This window comes from Mirounga angustirostris, unplaced genomic scaffold (genome assembly GCF_029215605.1).
Source record: "Mirounga angustirostris isolate CCGP_5_RB_7025 unplaced genomic scaffold, mMirAng1.0.hap1 SCAF_13, whole genome shotgun sequence".
Lineage (NCBI taxonomy): Eukaryota > Metazoa > Chordata > Mammalia > Carnivora > Phocidae > Mirounga > Mirounga angustirostris.
In genome coordinates this window covers 101,626,542-101,643,884 of record NW_026991721.1, presented here as the reverse complement: position 1 = coordinate 101,643,884, position 17,343 = coordinate 101,626,542, and the positions used below count along the sequence as shown (strand labels likewise).

The 17,343-nt window shown below is 48.8% G+C and overlaps 1 protein-coding gene across 2 annotated transcripts in view; it reads left to right on the top strand.

Annotated features, from left to right (window-relative positions):
* The first annotated feature begins 2,856 nt into the window (after window positions 1-2,856).
* The window catches only part of LOC123857827 (uncharacterized), a 36,353-nt gene continuing 21,866 nt past the window's right edge, over window positions 2,857-17,343 (top strand). For both annotated transcript variants that reach the window (XM_045895076.3, XM_045895075.3), the window contains exons 1-8: window positions 2,857-3,810; window positions 4,064-4,399; window positions 4,741-5,121; window positions 6,034-6,204; window positions 6,616-6,773; window positions 9,459-9,651; window positions 10,365-10,487; window positions 12,470-12,621. In XM_045895076.3, coding sequence (XP_045751032.1) covers window positions 3,642-3,810; window positions 4,064-4,399; window positions 4,741-5,121; window positions 6,034-6,204; window positions 6,616-6,773; window positions 9,459-9,651; window positions 10,365-10,487; window positions 12,470-12,621 — 1,683 coding nt within the window. In that variant the 5' untranslated portion in view covers window positions 2,857-3,641. The remainder of the gene's footprint in view (window positions 3,811-4,063; window positions 4,400-4,740; window positions 5,122-6,033; window positions 6,205-6,615; window positions 6,774-9,458; window positions 9,652-10,364; window positions 10,488-12,469; window positions 12,622-17,343) is intronic.

Sequence of the window (17,343 nt, the reverse complement as noted above, 5' to 3'; positions counted from 1 at the left end):
GAGGGAACAGAGGCATGAAAAAGCATTCACCTGCTCAGGTAACCAAACGTGGGGGTGCAAGCACAGAGCTGAGAAACGAAATCACTATGGTTTCATGGGCCCTGCTTTATCCTCTACGCAGTGAGGATCCATTAAAACCTTTGAGCAAAACAAAACAAAAAATTTTCAAGCAAGAGAGAGAAACCCTGGTAAGACTTTTATTTTTACTCTAGCAATAGGGTAGAAGACAAGATGGATTGGGGGGAAAGTCACAAAGAGATAGACAGTTGGAATAGTCCAAACAAGAGAAGATGAGGTGCTCCCGAACTACAGCTGAGCAGCGATCTCCCTCCTCCTGGAAGAAGATGCTTCCCCCTGTCCTTCACATCACCCCATTATGTACCATGTAGATTCAGTGTCACAGCCTGACGTGGGCCCGGAAGGCCACTCCCAACCCCACCTTCAGGAAGCATCAGCAAGGATACAACCTGGATGCCTACACTTCCCCAAGAACTGGGATTATATCAGTGAGGAGAGGTCCATCACACCAAGACTCTGATACCCCCAGGGTCAAGGGAGATCATGGTGAGTGGCAGACTCGGGTTAGAATCCCAGAGTTCTCCCCAAATCCAACTGACCAGCTCCTGCTTCCTTTTTTCATGTTCCTAGATTACTCATGGTTCCATTCTCCCCCATTCATTTATTCATTTGCTCAGTAATTATTTATTAAAGGCCACTCTATGCCAGACACCGCCTGGTTCTAGAAGAACGCAGTGTAGATGGGGGTAGAGACATCTAAATAAAAACTTTCCAAGGGGCGCCCGGGTGCCTCAGTCGGTTAAGTATCTGCCTTCGGCTCAGGTCATGATCTCAGGGTCCTAGGATTGAGCCCCATATCGGGCTCCCTGCTCAGTGGGAAGTCTGCTTCTCCCTCTCCATCTACCTCTCCCCCTGCTCATGCTCTCTCTCTCAAATAAATAAATAAATAAATAAATAAATAAATAAATAAATAAATAAAAGCTTTTAAAAAAAGAACTTTCCAAAAGAAAAGTAATATAGCTGTGTACAAAGTGCCCAAGTTAGGAGATGTCCAGCACCAGCCGGAGGAGCGGATCACAGAAGGCACTCCTATGTCACACTAAAGTGCTTCACCTTCTACCCTTGCTACTCAAAGTATGCTCCTCAGATAGCGGCACTCCACCTTAAATGTGATTATGAATCACCTGGGAACCTTCTGCTGCAATGGCTCAGAGGTAGAACCTAGAATTCTGTGTTTCTAACGAGCTCCTCAGCAGAGCTGATGCTGCTCGTCCAAGCAAGACTGTGTCTAGACCATTGAGGATCCGCAGGAAGAAGATGCAGGGAAGATCGGCAGGGAGGCTTAACCTTGCATTTCCGGAGGCTAATCCCGCTTCCCATCCCCTGACAGGTGGGTGCTGGGAGGCCGAGGAGCAGGTAGACCTGGAGTGGTTTGACCCAGAACGCTTCTTTGCGATCCTGCTCAGGCAGTCTCTGTCCGTGACAACGCAACTCAGCCAGACCAAGGAAGAGGTAAGTGGAGAAGCTGAAGAAGAGAGCGGGGTTGAAAACGGGTTCATTGCAGAAGGGAACTGGTTAAAAGGATATAGAACCTAAAGAAATCCTCCATCTATCCATAAGGAATCAGGAAAAAGGAAAGTATCCGGGAGGGGAAATAGATTTCAGATCAAATTTAGGGCTGATTTTCAGAACTTTGGGCTTCAGATCAGTGATAGAGAATCTACTAAGACCACCGCTGGAGTCTCTCAGATCCCCATTCCTGGTCCTCGGTAGCCCACCTGGAATGCATAAATTCAGGCCAGGAGGTGACAGGCGTCGGGAGCAAAAAAGAACACACTAGAAGTCCAAGTACGGAATCTGGGTCAGGGGGCCTGCGGTGCTGCGGCGTCCCTCCCCCGACGGGCAGCAGAGGGCGCTGTGATCAAAGCCAGGAGCGCGGCCGCGAGGCTGTCGCAGGTGAACGCCGCCCTCCCCCGCAGCTCAAACTGCTCTGCCCCAGACTCGCGAGTGACGCCCGTTCTCTGCGGCAGCCGGGGGCGCTGAGCGTCGCATCCCAGCCTCTGCTGGCCAGCTTCTGGGGAGCCCCCCGAGGGAGCTGCAACAGGTCGGGCTGTGTTCACCCCTTCCCACCTGGTCCCTGTGCCTAAATGCGCCCCCCGGGGCGCCCTGAGCCCCGCCCCCCGGGGCGCCCTCGCGCACGCTCCCGTCTCCCAGGCCCCGGGGCCCTTGGCCCCCACGCCCCCCCCCCCCGCGGAGTTCTCGTCCCTTTGCCTCCGCTGCCGGGCCCGCCCAGAATGTTCTGGAGCCCCCTCCCGGGGCCCGCCCCCGGGCAGCTGCTGGCCCTGGCGTCTGCGGCCCCGCGGGCAAGCAGGCAGGGCTGCGTCCGACCCCCGGCTGCGGAGGCTGCTGCCCGGGCCGCGGAGCAGGAGGCCGGGCGCAGGGGGCGTCTGGCAGGCCCCGACGCAGCAAGCCTCGGTCGCCGCTGACGCTCGTCCGCCAGGACCTGGGCGCCAGGCGGGGGCAGCGGGCCTCTTTCTGCCCGGCGCTGACGGCGGCTCGGCGGCTGCTGCGGGCCCGGCGGCCTCCGGGCCCGCGAAGTCCTCCCAGGCCGGGCCGAACCCGGAAGGGTGCGTACCCGGTGCCTCTGGGTCCGGCTCGGTGAGCTCCGGCTTAGGGGAGGCGCGCGCGTGGCTTCGCCAGGCCCGGAGCTGGCCACGCGGAGGGCCCGTCCCCCTCCGTCCCCGCGCTCCCCTGCGAGGGCCTCCCCGCGCCCCCGCCCCCCGCAGGGAGGCCCCCCAGCTGGATGCTGCGCTGGGCCGCCTGTCCCAGGCTGTGCTGCAGGAGGGCCACCGCCTGAAGGCCTGGGGCGTCCTGGGTACCCGCCCTGGGGCGGAGCTGCTGCGGCCAGGTGGGTCCTACTCCGCCTCGCCGGCGCCCCCAGGAAACCTGGCCCTGCGTTCAGGGCGACAGGCCCTCCCCTACGACACCCTGCAGGGGAGGAGAAGAAGGGCAGAGCAAAGTGGAAACCCCCAAAGTTGGGAGGGACTTCCTGTGCAGGGTGCGGGCAAACAGCCGTGTTGCCGAAGAGGGAGCCTCCTAAATGGGAAGAACAGGGTAGAAATGAGCGAAACGGCCGCGAAAAATGGCTTTACACATAAGGGAGCATTTCCTGGGAGCAAAAGCCTGACGGATGAGTGCAAAAGGCCACATTTGGAGAATGCCGGGCTTGCCTGGAAACGAAGAGAGGGAGAAGGATCCCCTTGGGTTCCCTGTGGGAATTCTGAGTTCTGGGAGTCCCCAGCCCCATCAGGTGACCCCTAGGCTGTCACCACAGTTTCCCAGAGTCCTTCTAGTCCCTGCCAGCCTGCAATATGATGATACCACCATGTCATGTCTTAAATGGGGAATCCTGGCCTGCACTCAGCAAAAGACAAGACACTCTGCTCTCAGGGAGCACTTGCTCCTGGGGTTGGGGTGCGGTTCTTCCCCAGGCACCAGCCAAGGGAGCCCCTAGCCTGCCCACTCAGCCTCACACCCAGGGCTGAGCAGTTTGCTTTCCTGCAGCCGCAGCAGGCCCTCAAGGGGGCGCCCAGGACATCAGCGTGACTCCCATCACCAAGTTGATGGTCCCCGGCCCCAACTGTGCAATGCTTCCAGCCAGTGGCCATGCAGGGTCCATACCCCCTGGCTACTTCATCCACCCTGACACTGGGAAGGTGCTGCCTGAGGCTGGAAATCTGGGGTACGATCTGCAGGGAGCTACCTTGGTGCCCACCACTGACTTCAGTTCCGGTGAGACCCTGACCACGAAGGAGGAAGGAAGGTGCTCCCCAGGAGCACAAGGAAGGGAGCAGGGCTCTGTCCTTGCACCGTGGGGTGTGATGACGAGCTGAGCAGTAAACACCTTCTCCCCCTCCTCACTTTAACATTCTTGCTGCAGAGCGTGAAGGCTGGAGAGAGCCTCTCAGTGCAAGAAGGCTCTGCAGGGCCGGGGAGGGAGGCTGGCGTATCAACAGTACCAACACTTCCCTGTCTCCCTGTCCAGGTGGCGTCCGAACATCAGAAGCCGCCATCCTCCCCTATGTGCCCTACCCAACCTGTCCTGCCACGGGCTCGCCTCCCGCCCCCCACCTGCCTGTCCTGCAGCCGAGTCGGACATCACAGCTGGGGGCGCTCATGACAGACCCCGCAACTGGCATCGAGGTGCCCGTGCTGGCTGTGACTCTGCATCCTCAAACCAGGCAGTGGCTCACTCTTGGGGGCACATACTGCAATCCTCTCACCAAGACCTCAGCCCCTCTAGAGTTGGGGGGCCCCATGGAGGACCCAGTCACGGGAAGCATCTCGCCAATCCTGGGAGTCGGGTTGGATGAAAACACAGGTGTCGGGCAGACCTCAGTACTGTGCTCCCACCCTCTCCTCTCTGCCCGGCCTGGCTTCCCCAGCCCCCCAACCCCCCAGCCCCTCCAGCCCGCTACACCCCCCCATGCTCTGGTCCAGGCTGCAAACCACCCCACACCCACCTTTCTACCCTTTATTCCCACTCTGCTCTTACCCCACCTGTGTCTTCCGTCCTGGCTTCCCTGTCCCCTTCCCCTGACTTCCGGTCCCCCACCCCCTGTCGCTCACTCGGTCTGCAGGCCCTAGTTCTCCTTATGCCTCATCTCCCTGCATCTCTGTTCAGTCCCCTTCCTACCTCACCCTCTTGGGTTCCACTGCCAGGTCAGGTGCTTGCACTGGGGGGGCTGCGAGACGCCTCGGGGAGCCTTATGCTGCCTGGTGACAGCTTTGAGGAGCCTCTGAGCAGGAAGACGGTCCGGCTGCAGGGAGTGTCTCAGCGAGAGGGCCAGACAGTGCCCCACATGGGAGGATCACAGGCCCTGCTGGACGCCAATGTGCTGGTGGCCCAGAGGCGAGTGACTGCCGTGCTCCAGAGCTACGGGGAGAGGCCGGGGTCAAGGACACAGGGGCTTCTGGAGGCTGCCATCAAGGACATGAGACAGGCACTGGGCTTGAGTCTGCACCATGCCCTGCAGCAGGCTCGGAGACTGGAGCGGCAGCTGGGGACAGCAGAGGCCATCGTGGCCAGTGGCGGGAAGATAGGTACCTACTGACCAAGACCTAGGCTCTCGGGCCCTGAAATCCCAGGCCCAGAATGCCCTGGTGCCTCAGTGCCCTGAGCTCGTAAGCTAAGGGACAGGACTGCGGCCCCCCCGGTCATGCACACATGGGACCGAGGGAAGGGAGAAGGAGTGTGGTGGCTTCATGCCCGACCCCATGAATGCTCGGCTTGAACTCTGCCCTCTGATCTCTTGCCAATCCCGCTGGGTCTTACACTTAATGTTTGTGAAGTGTATGTTCTCTTGATATTTCAGAGGGCTCCCAATACCATAATGTGTTATGAGACCCATTTTACACCAGGGAGTCTGAAGTTCCTCCATCTCCCTTCTGCCTCCACTAATACAAGGATGGTCAAGGAAAGGAAGTAGGAGGGGCACCTTCCTGGAGCTTACCTCACTCATTCTTTCTAGAAGCTTCTGCCCATGATGTGACAAAAAAGAACCAGGGTTTTGGGTCAGAACTGATTCAAGTTTGAAGCCCTGCCCCACTGTTTAGTAACTCTTTGACCTTGGGCAAGTTACTAGACTTCACTCTGCCTCTGTTTTAACATCTTTAAAATGGGGATAAAAATAGTACATATTTTAGGTTCCACTGTAGGACCAAATAAAATATAATTTGTAAGGAGTTCTTAAGCCCAGACTTCTGGTACATGGTGGGTGCTCAAGAATATTTGTTCCCTTCTCCTTTACCTTTTTAGTGTGGCCTGGAAATTGTTCTCAGCCTCCCAAAAGTCCTGATGCCACTCAGTACCTTCCTCCTGAATTCAAAATGTTAAGTGAGGCCCCAGAGGAAATGTAGTCTTTGTAGGGAAGCTTCTCTGGTCAGGGGTTAGCCCTTTGAGCCTGGCACTTAACCCTAACCCCCCTTCTCTCTGCCAACTCCCCCTTGTGTTAGGAATGATGTGCTATCCTGGGACGGAGCTGTGGGTCCCAGTCTTGTACAGGATGGAGATCCCAGACCCTGAGGGCTCAGGGCTCATGGTGCCCATCCTGGGCATGGAGACTGATGGGAATTCGGGTGACGCCACACCCCTGGCAGGTTCAATGGAAGATGCTGATGGCAAAGGTAAGAGGGAACTGGGGGCCTGCGAAAGCCCCAGGGGGATCAGGAATGTGACTTAGCCCTGGGTGAGAAAGCCCTGGAAAGCTCAGGAGGGATACCCCCCATCCATTTACTCATGAGCCATGGGATGGGGTTATTCTGACGCCTCCACTAGGGCTGCTGAGACCCAAAATAAAGTGCTCAGAGATTCCAGAACCCGAGGACCACAGGTCATTTATCTCCCACTGAGAAAATTGGGTCCTTTCAAAAACCAGCCCTTCAGAACCTCACCCTCAGGGTCTGTGGCCTCCAAGAAACCCTCGAGTCCAGCTCAGAACCTCTCAAGGGTTCTCAGGGTTTATTCGGCTCCCTTCCCACCATGTTTACCTCTTTCCATGACCACCTCTTCCTTCTTTCCCTCTCGCTTTGCCACAGGTCTTGTCCCAATCTCGATTGGGGGTCAAGCCATAGACCCCTTGACCGGGGAACCTGGTCCTGTCATTGGTGCTCAGACAGACCCCTCTGCCGGAGTGGTGGTGCCCATCGTCCAAGTGCTGGAGGCCCTGCCTCAAGGAGTGAGAGACCCTGGTCTGGTTCGTAGGAGCCGTTTATTCTATTCCTTTTTCCATTCATCCAGCAGCTATGTACGAAGTACCCTCTAGGTTCCAGGCACTGAGTTAGGTGTTGAGATGCAGAAGAACTAGACGGGGCTCCTGTCCTCAGGAAACTGGTCGGCCATGGGTTCCAACCATGATCATGGTTTATAAGGGTGTTAAGGGAGCACAGAGGACGGATTCCAAATCACATGCAGGAGAGCTCAAGGAAGGCTTCCCTAAAGAGGCAACACCTGGGCTCAGTCAGAAAGAGGCCTGGGGGGCCAGCAAGCACAAAGGTGACGAACGTGAGACCACGACTGTTCTGGGAGGGTGAGAGGCGGCCAGCAAGGAAGGCAGGAAACAAATCACGAACTGCCTCAGGTGCCTGGCTGAGGCCCGGAAGTGTGCCTTACCATGAAAGCCATGGGGAGCCACTGAAGGATTCTAAGTACACATGTGATATGATCAGATATGAATATTTTTAAGACTTTTAAATTTGGAAAATTTGGCACAATACAAAAAGAAAATAAATTACTCATAATCCTACATGTCTTAACATATGTAAATGAAGAAGCACAAGGTCCCTCCTCCCCATTGCTCTCACCCCATCTGCCATCAGCAGCCCCCCACTAGACACTGCTCACCTCACCCCCTAGTCTCCCACTAAATGCAGCCACTGTTAACGGGTTGGCACATCTCCTTCCAGACATTTTTATGTGTGTGTATGTGAATATATAGTCAGCATTCTAGAAAGTTCCTTCTGGCAGCCGTGCAGAGGATGGATGGGAGCAGGGCCAGCCTGGAGCAGGAAGCCCCGTCAGGAGGTTATTGCAATAATTCAGCCGTTGGCAGGTCTCCACAAAAATGGAAATGACTTAGGTCCTCCCATACATTCTCAGCCCGGTTCATTTCAGGAACAAAGACGGATGTGATGTAAAAGATTCTCATTAGAAGCCAAGACACTTTAATTCTAGCCCCGACTCACAGTTTCACGTCGGAAGGGATGAGATGAAGGGAAGAGAACAGTTTCTACCTGCCCTGGCCTCGCCAGAGAGGCCGGGCATTAGAAGGAGGGAGGAGGGGACGGGGATCTTGAAGCAGGTGCATGGTTATTATTTTTCCACCTGCAACCAAGTCGACTGCCTCACCGATCTTAGTCACGGACACCCAAGGGTGAGGGAGGCCCCTGTCTGGAGGAGAAGCACTGGGGATCTTCAGCCAGACCCCAGGCTATGAGGAGAAAAAGTGTATGAGCCCCAGACAAGCTGGACATTGCAGCTGGACACCCTGGAGAAGGAGCTGAGAGCCCGGGAACAGTACTGGCACAGCCAAGAGCAAGAAGAGATGCGTCTAGCAGAACGCCTGGGGCAGCTGAGCCACGAGCTGCTCTCCATTCCGGGCAAAGATGCTCGGCAGCGGGTGAGGCCCAGAGGCGCCACCTCACCGTCCCCACCCTTTACCCAGACTACACAGGTTTCTCTTGTAAGTGTGGAGTCTTTGTCCCCCCCGCTGACCGCAAAAAATGGAACCCATCTCAAGGCAGACCAAATCCCAGGATTCCCTGGCTCCAGGCCCTAGACTCTGGTCACCCCCTAAGTGTCTCAGGGTGGAGGAGGAGGGGCAGGAGGGGGGAAGGAGGAAGGACCACCATGAGGCGGCCCAGCCCAGAGCTCCCGCCTTCCTCCCTGAGGCCCCTTCCTTTGTGCTTCCTGCCCCATGCAGCTGAGGGCTGCTGAGGAGGCCCGGGCAGCGCTGGAGTCCTGCTGCCTGCAGGAGACCGAGAGGAGAGCCAGAGCCCTGAGCACACAGAGCAGCTCAGAGCGGAGCCCGCTCTCCCAAGGTGGGACAGCATCCCCTGAGCCCAGAGCCCCAGAGCAGAAATCTACTGGGAGTGGGGACACCTCCCACAGCTGCCTGGTGGGGCGTCCCTCTTGCTCTCTGAATGTGCTCACCAGCCAGGCTCCCCCCGCCAGGCCCTGGCTCTGATCTGGCAGGTTCCCCTGGCCCCAATAAACCACTGTGCCTTTTCTTCTTCTCCCTCTCGCCAGGGGCGGCAGCTCTCACATGGCTCTTTTCTCTGCCCCTGCAGCAGACAGAGAGGAGTGGGAGCAGGAGGTGCAGATGATGCTAGGCATGCAGGAAGTCCTGCAGAGTTTAGGACAGACAGCAGAAAAGCTCAGGCAGGCAGTGGGCCGGCTGCGGGGCCAGGAGCAGGAGATGTGGCTGTAGCAGCCTAGGAGTCCGAGGCCCCAGATCTGATAAGAGGACCCATGCGGGATGAGCACATCCTCCTGTGTCGTCAGATGTGGTTCTTCAGGGCAGCATGATATTCAGGAATAGGTGGCCCAAGGAGCAGCGGATGGGCTGGGAGGGGAACAGGAGGAGAGAAAGAAGCTCCATTTTCATTTGGGCGTTTCACTTCCTGTGCTCTAGGTGGTTGAGCATCTCTCTGATGAGTTTCAGGAGGTGGTAAGGGAGAGACAGAACTTTCCGGATAGGGCCCTCGGTCACCTGCAGTACCAGCGGGAACTGAGCCGCCTACACCTCTTGCACACCCAGGTACTGCCTTGGAGTAGGCCATGGAGATCGGCAGGTCCAATTTAGTAGGGGCTTTGGAGAGAAGCTCCCAAAGCAGCCATGTGGGAGCCACGCAGGAACCAAGTTCTGACTCTTTTGTCCTAGATCGTTGCCTCAGGCTCCCCTGCATGTTTGGAGAATTACCCTGGAGACAGATTCTATGGAATGATCCCCACTTCCCTCAGGGCCGGGGCTGCTGCCTGCCCGCTCTTGATCCCCTTCCTGAAGAGCCTCACTGCAGCGCTAGTGGGAGCTCAAGGCCGTGGCCCAGGCCAGGAGGACCAGGGGCCAGGAACAGGTAAGGCTGGTCACTGGCCCAACATTCCTTTCTGTTGTCAGTGCTGATCACGATTGATAAGTTCTAATGCTACAGTCAGGGCTCCTGGCACTGTAAGAGTGCGGTCATGGTAGGTTCTTCAGGAAGAACATAGAGAAACCCAGGGTATTCGTTCTCTATTGCTCTGTAACAAACTACGGGAAAGTTCTGTGGCTTAACACAACAAATATTGATTATTTCACAGCTTCTGCAGGTCAGGTTTCTGGTGCAGCTTAGCAGGGGGCCTGTGGCTCAGGGTCTCCTACAGGCTGCATCAAGGTGTTGGGCTAGGGCTGCAGTCACCTCAAGGTTTGCCTGGGGAATCGAAGTTCTGTCCTGTGGTTTTTGGCCAGAGACATCAGTTCCTTGCCACGTGGACTTCATGGGATAGCTTGCAACGTGGCAGCCAGCTTCCTTCAGAGCAAGCGAGAAGGGGCCAAGAAAAATGGAAGCCACAGTCTTGTTGTATCCTGATCTCATTACTTGTGCCATATGCTATTCATTAGAAATGAATTACTAGATCCAACCCACACTCAAGGGGAGGGGATAACACAAGGGCATAGATACACATCGGAGGATCCTGGGGACCATCTTACGGGCCACCTGTCACATCTGACGCTACACCTGGCTCTTTCTGACTTTAGCCACAGTCCTGGGCCCTTACTCCAACAACTCTCTTCTTCCCCTCTGTTCAGATGCAGATAAAGCTGACATCATGTGGACCTCACCACTCTTTTCTACCCTAGAGAAAGTAGACATCTGGTCCCAAGCCCCCAAGGAAGAAGCTGAACTACAAGGACAGGTGCATCACCTGCTAGGTAACCTCCTTTCCCTGGAGCCCCTGTCTGGAACTATCATGGCCCACTGAAGGTATTTGATGATGTGATCCCCAGGGACTAGGAATATCAAAATCCTGACCTGCCAATCATCTCTTCCTTCCCACCCCCAACTTAAGATTCCCAAGGGCCTTTTCCACGTAAGGAATAAAAAATAGGAATCAATGTCTTACTGTAATAACTTGGCCAATTTCAAAGGGGAAATCCTAAAGACCCTGTGCCTTTCCACTGAACAATGAATCTAAATCTTGGGATTTTACCCCATACTGGCCAGCCACATTTTACAAGGAGTTAATGGAAGAGGGTGAGACACAAGGAGATAGGCAGAGTAGACAAAGAATAGGAAGACCTTGCCCCAAAAACTAAGAAGCATTTTACATTTGTAAATGATTTGGGGGGAAAAGTGAAAAGAAGACTAACGTTCTTATGGAGTGCTTTGTAATGTGTCATGTGATATTCTCAGTCTTTGGATACATTAGCTCATTTAATCTTTACAACAACCCAGCAAAGTAGGTACTTTTACTCATTTTATAGGTAGGGAAACTGAAGCATCTGAATAGGTCAAGTTAGTAGTGAAAAATCATGTTGCTAACAAGGAGTTCAGCTGGAATTCAGTCCCACAGCCTGTGCTCTAAACCTGCTTACCCATGTGAAAAAAGATCCAACACCATAAAGGCAGTGCCTAAAGGGAGATGCAGGTTATTGTGTTGGTGAGTTCCCAGGAGGACAAATCACTGTGTTTCAGAGAGAAGCAAGGGAAGGCACTGCGGGAGAGTGAGACCACGCTTCTACCATGAAGGTGGGAACACTGAATTTGAACCCCAATTTTGCCTCTCAGCTGGCAAAACCTAAAATATTTACTTTCTGACCCTTTACAGAAAAAGTTTTGTTGACCCCAGAACTTAACCAATCTTAGTATTAATTGGGCCTCCCTTTGGGGGAAACTAAGAAGAGTGTAGGCAGAAAGGTGGGTTCTCACCACCACTTCAACCTCCATTGTCTTACAATGATATTGACTTTATAATATTGAAAGCAATTGGGGGATGTCTGGGTGGTTCAGTGGGTTAAGCGTCTGCCTTCGGCTCAGGTCATGATCCCAGGGTCCTGGGATGGAGCCCCGCATTGGGCTCCCTGCTCAGCGGGGAGTCTGCTTCTCCCTCCCTTGGTCCCTCCCCCCTGCCTGTGCTCTCTCTCTCTCTCTCTCTCAAATAAATAAAAATCTTTAAAAAAAAAAAAAAAAAGAAAGAAAGAAAGAAAGCAATTTTATATGCATTGCCTTGTTTACGCCTGGTCACCCAACTCTTAATTCTGTAAGATAACAAAAGATTATTAACCTACTTTTTTTTATAGATGAGAGAGTTGATGCTCAAAGAAGTTTAGTGTCTTTCCCCGGGTCTCCCAGGACCTGGACCAGAACCCAGTCTTCTGGCGGCTAGTTCAGCGTTGTTTCCCACACCATGCTACCCAAGCTCCTTTTCATTGTCTTCTCAAGAATAAAAAGACAATACAATATGTTTCAAGACCTGAGGCCCATTAGAGACAATTCTATGAGGAAGTAAGATCACGATGTTAATCTAGCTAACATTTACTGAGTGCTTACTGGGTGTTAGACACAGTTCTGACTATATTACATTTAGTGTTCCAAACAACCCTATGAAATAGTAGAAGAAAATTGGTTACCATCTTTTCCAGATCCTTGGTTTTTTGTTTTGTTTGGTTTGGGTTTTGGTTTTTCGTTCTGGCACCTCTGTTCCTATTGACTGAGGCTCAATTGCTTTGCCATGAAAATGGCCGCGAGGATCTGAGGCAGAGTACATATAGATATCATGGATGGATGGATGGATCAAAGCAAATACAGCTTTTTCTAAGTTGGATTGTGTTGTTGTTCTTGTTGCTTTTATTAAAAATCATTACCGGACAGAAAAGTCAGTGAAATCGTTGCTGTTTTCTCTTGATCTCTGTAGCCCCCAACAGCTCTTTGCAGGATGTCCCAAAACCTCAGTTAATGCAGAAGGAAGAGCTTATCACTGTGCAACCCACAGACCTTTCTGCCAGGGAGTTCATGGTTTGCCAGTATGACCTCTCCGTCCTGAACCTCCTCATCCCCGAGCTGCATGTACGTCTGGGTTCTGGCCTCTCTGTGGAGCAGTATTCTTGCAGCCAAGAAGGTCAAAGTGACCAGGAAGGAGGCTTTTGGGTGGTGGATATATGTTAGGATTAAGCAGCTGGAATACGGAATTTGCTAGTCTCTCCTATAAAGGGACTGATAGAAGTCATTTTACCAATCTACAGTCTAATCTCTCAAATGATAACAAGTAGAATCAATGAAGTAGTTTGTACATGCCAGAAAATGTTCTAATAACTTGCATGAATTAATTCATTTAATCTTCACAAAAACCCTATGACATAGATACTATTATTTTTTTCAAGTATAATTAACACAGTGTGATATTAGTTTCAGGTGTACAACATGATTCAACAAGTCTGTACATTCCTCAGTGCTCATCATGATAAGTGTACTGTCAATCCCCTTCGCCTGTTTCCCACTCTCCCCTCCCCTCTGACAATCGTGAGTTTGTTCTTTAGGGGTTTTTTTGTTTGTCTCTTCTTTTCTTTGTTCATTTGTTTTGTTTCTTAAATTCCACATATGAGTGAAATCATGGTATTTGTCTTTCTTTGACTGACGTATTTCACTTAGCATAATGCCCTCTAGGTCCTTCAGTGTTGTCACAGATGGAAAGATTTCATTCTTTTTTTATGACTGATTAATATTCCATTTATATCTATATATATATGTATAGCATGTCTCTTTTATCCAGTCATCTCTTGATGGACATTTGGGTTGCTTCAATATCTTGGCTATTATAAATAATGCTGCAATAAACATAGGAGTGCATATATCTTCTCAAATTAGTGTTTTCATTTTCTTTGAGTAAATATCCAGTAGTGGAATTACTGGATATTATGGTAATTCTATTTTTAATTTTTTGAGGAACTTCCGTACTGTTTTCCATAATGACTCACCTGTTTGCATTCCCATCAATGGTGCACAAGGGTTCTTTTTTCTCCACATCCTTGTCAACACTTGTTATTTCTTATGTTTTTTATTTTAGCCATTCTGACAGGTGTGAAGTGGTATCTCATTGTGGCTTTGATTTGCATTTCCTTGATGATGAGTGATTTTGAGCACTTTTCATGTGTCTGTTGGCCATCTGGATGTCTTCTTTGGAGAAATATCTATTCATGTCCCCTGCCCATTTTCAATCAGATTATTTGGTTTTCTGGTGTTGAGTTGTAATGAGTTCTTTATATATTTTGGATATTAACCCCTTATCAGATGTATCATTTGCAAATATCTTCTCCCATTCAGTAGGTTGCTTTTTTGTTTTGTTGATGGATTCCTTCACTGTGCAAAAGCTTTTTACTTTTGTGTAGTCCCAATAGTTTAATTTTACTTTTGTTTCTCTTGCCCTAGGAGACATATCTAGAAAAGTGTTTCTATGGCCAACATCAAAGAAATTACTGCCTATGTTTTCTTCTAGGAATTTTATGGTTTCAGGTTTCACATTTAGATCTTTAGTGCATTTTGAGTTTATTTAAGTGTATGGTGTAAGAAAGTGGTCCAGTTTCATTCTTATACTTGTAGTTGTTCAGTTTTCCCAACACCATTTGTGGAAGAGACCATTTTTGTCCCATTGTATATTCTTATCTCCTTTGTCATAGATTAATTGACCGTAAAAGCATGGGTTATTTCTGGACTCTCTATTCATTTCCATTGATCTATGGGTCTCTTTTTGTGCCAAGACCATACTGTTTTGATTACTATAGCTTATAGTATATCTTGAAATCTGGAATTGTGATACTTCCAGCTTTGTTTTTCTTTCTCAAGATTGCTTGGCTATTTGAAGTTTCTTGTGGTCCCATAGACATTTTAGGATTATTTGTGGTAGCTCTGTGAAAAATACTATTGGTATTTTGACCAAGATTGCATTAAATCTGTAGATTGCTTTGGATAGTATGGACACTTTAACAATATTTGTTCTTCCAATCCATGAGCATGGAATATCTTTCCATTTGTTTGTGTCATCTTCAATTTTCTTCATCAGTGTTTTAAAGATTTTATTTATTTGTCAGAGAGAGACACAGAGAGAGAGCACAAGCAAGGGTAGTGGCAGGCAGAGGGAAAAGCTGGCTCCTCGATGAGCAAGGAGCCCGATGCAAGACTTGATCCTAGGACCCTGGGATCATGACCTGAGCCAAAGGCAGACACTTAACGACTGAGCCACCCAGGCTTCCCTTCCTTCATCAGTGTTTTATAGTTTTCAGAGTACAGGTCTTTCACCTCCTTGGTTAAGTCTATTCCTAGGTATTTTACTATTTTTGGTGCAATTATAGGGACTGTTTTCTTAATTTCTCTTTCTGCTACTTCATTATTAGTTATAGAAATGCAACACTAAATATTAACTTTGTATCCTGTGACTTTACTGAATTCGTATATCAGTTCTAGTAGTTTTTTGGTGGAGTTTTTAGGGTTTTCCATATATGGTATCATGTCACCTACAAATAGTGAAAGTTTTACTTCTTCCTTACCAATTGGGATGCCTTTTACTTCTCTTTCTTGTCTGACTGCTGTGGCTAGGATTTCCAGTGCTATGTTTAATAAAAGTGGTGAGAGTGGACATCCTTGTCTAATTCCTGATCTTACAGGAAAAGCTCCCGGTTTTAACACCATACAATGATGTTAGTTAGCTATGGGTTTTTCACATATGGCCTTTATTATATTTCCTCTTATCTACTTTGTTGAAGATTTTTATCATGAATGAATGTTGTATTTTGCCAAATGCTTTTTCTGCATCTATTGAGATGATCATATGGTTTTTATCCTTTCTCTTGTTAATGTGATGTATCCTGTTGATTGATTTGTGAATATTGAATCACACTTGCACCCCTGGAATAAATCCCACTTGATTGTGGTGAGTGATTTTTTTAATGTATTGTTGGATTCGGTTTGCTAATATTTTGTTGGGGATTTTTGCATCTATGTTCATCAGAGATATTGGCATATAGTTTTGGGGGGCTTGTAGTGTCTTTATCTGGTATAGGTATCAGGATAATGCTGGCCTCCTAGAATGAGTTTGGAAGCTTTCCTTCCTCTTTTGTCTTTTGGAATAGCTTGAGAATAGATATTAACTCTTCTTTAAATGTTCAGTAGAATTCACCTGGGAAGCCGTCTGGTCCTGGACTTTTGTTTGCTGGGAGATTTTGTTTCTGTTTTTGTTTCTGTTTTTTTTAATTACTGATTTGATCTTATTGCTAGTAATTAGTCTGTCAAAATTTTCTATTTCTTCCTGATGCAGTTTTGGAAGGTCATATGTTATTAGGAATTTATCCATTTCTTCTAGGTTGTCCAATTTGTGGGCATATAATTTTTCATAATATTTTCTTATAATCCTTTGTATTTCTGTGGTGTTGGTTGTTATTTGTCCAGGATCATTCATTTCTGATTTTATTTATTTGAGTCCTCTCCCTCTCTCTGTCTTTATGAATCTGGCTAAAGGTTTATCAATTTTGAATTTTGTTAATCTTTTCAAAGAACCAGCTCCCAGTTTCATTGATCTGTTCTAATTGTTTTTTTAGTCCCTATTTTATTTACTTCTACTCTAATATTTATTATTTCCTTACTTCTACTGGCTTTTGGGCTTTGTTTGTTTTTCTTTTTCAAGCTCCTTTTGTTGTAAGGTTAGGTTGTTTATTTGAGATTCTTCTTGCTTCCTGAGTTAGGCCTATATTGCTATGCTCCTCCGTCTTACAACAGCTATTGCTGCGTCCCAAAGATTTGGGACCATTGTGTTTTCATTTTCATTTGTCTCCATATATTTTTTTATTTCATCTTTGATGTGTTGGTTGACCCATTTATTGTTTAGCAGCATGTTATTTAACCTCCATGTATTTGTGTTCTTTCTGGATTTTTTCTTGTGATTGATTTCTAGTTTCATTCCATTGTGGTTAGAAAATATTCATGATATGATTTCAGTCTTTTTTAATGTGTCCTAACATGTGGTCTATTCTGGAGAATGTTCCATTTGCTCTTGAAAAGAATATATATTCTGTTTTTGGATGAAATGTTCTGAATGTATCTGTTCGATCTATCTGGTCCAATGTGTCATTCAAAGCCACTGTTTCCTTGTTGATTTTCTGTCTAGATGATCTACCCATTGATGTAAGGGGGGTGGTAAAGTCCCTACTATTATTGTATTACTATTGATTTCTTCCTTTATGTCTCTTAATAGTTGCTTTATATATTTGGGTGCTCCCATGTTGAGTGCATAAATATTTACAATTTATTACAATCAGCTGTTATTTCTTATATCTCCTTGTTGAATTGTTCCCTTTATCATTAGGTAGTATTCTTTTTTGTCTCTTGTTACAGTTTTTGTTTTAAAGTCTGTTTTGTCCATTATTGATACTGCAGCTTTCTTTTAACTTCCATTTGCGTGATAAATGTTTAACCATACCTTCACTTTCAATCTGTGTCTTTAGGTTAAAATGAGTCTCTCGTAGGCAGCATATAGATGGGTCTTGCTTTTTTATCCATTCAGACACCCCACATCTTGATTGGTGTAATTAGTCCATTTACATTCAAAGTAATTATTGAGGGTATACGAGTAGCTGCATTTCCCTGCCAGAACCTCCAAATGAAGAAATTATTGATAAGTATGTACTTTTGCCATTTTGTTATGTGTTTTTAACGATTGTTTTGTAGTTCTCCATTCCTTTCTTCATTTACTCTCTTTCCTTAGTGATATGCTTGGATTCCTTTTCTCTTCATTTTTTGCCT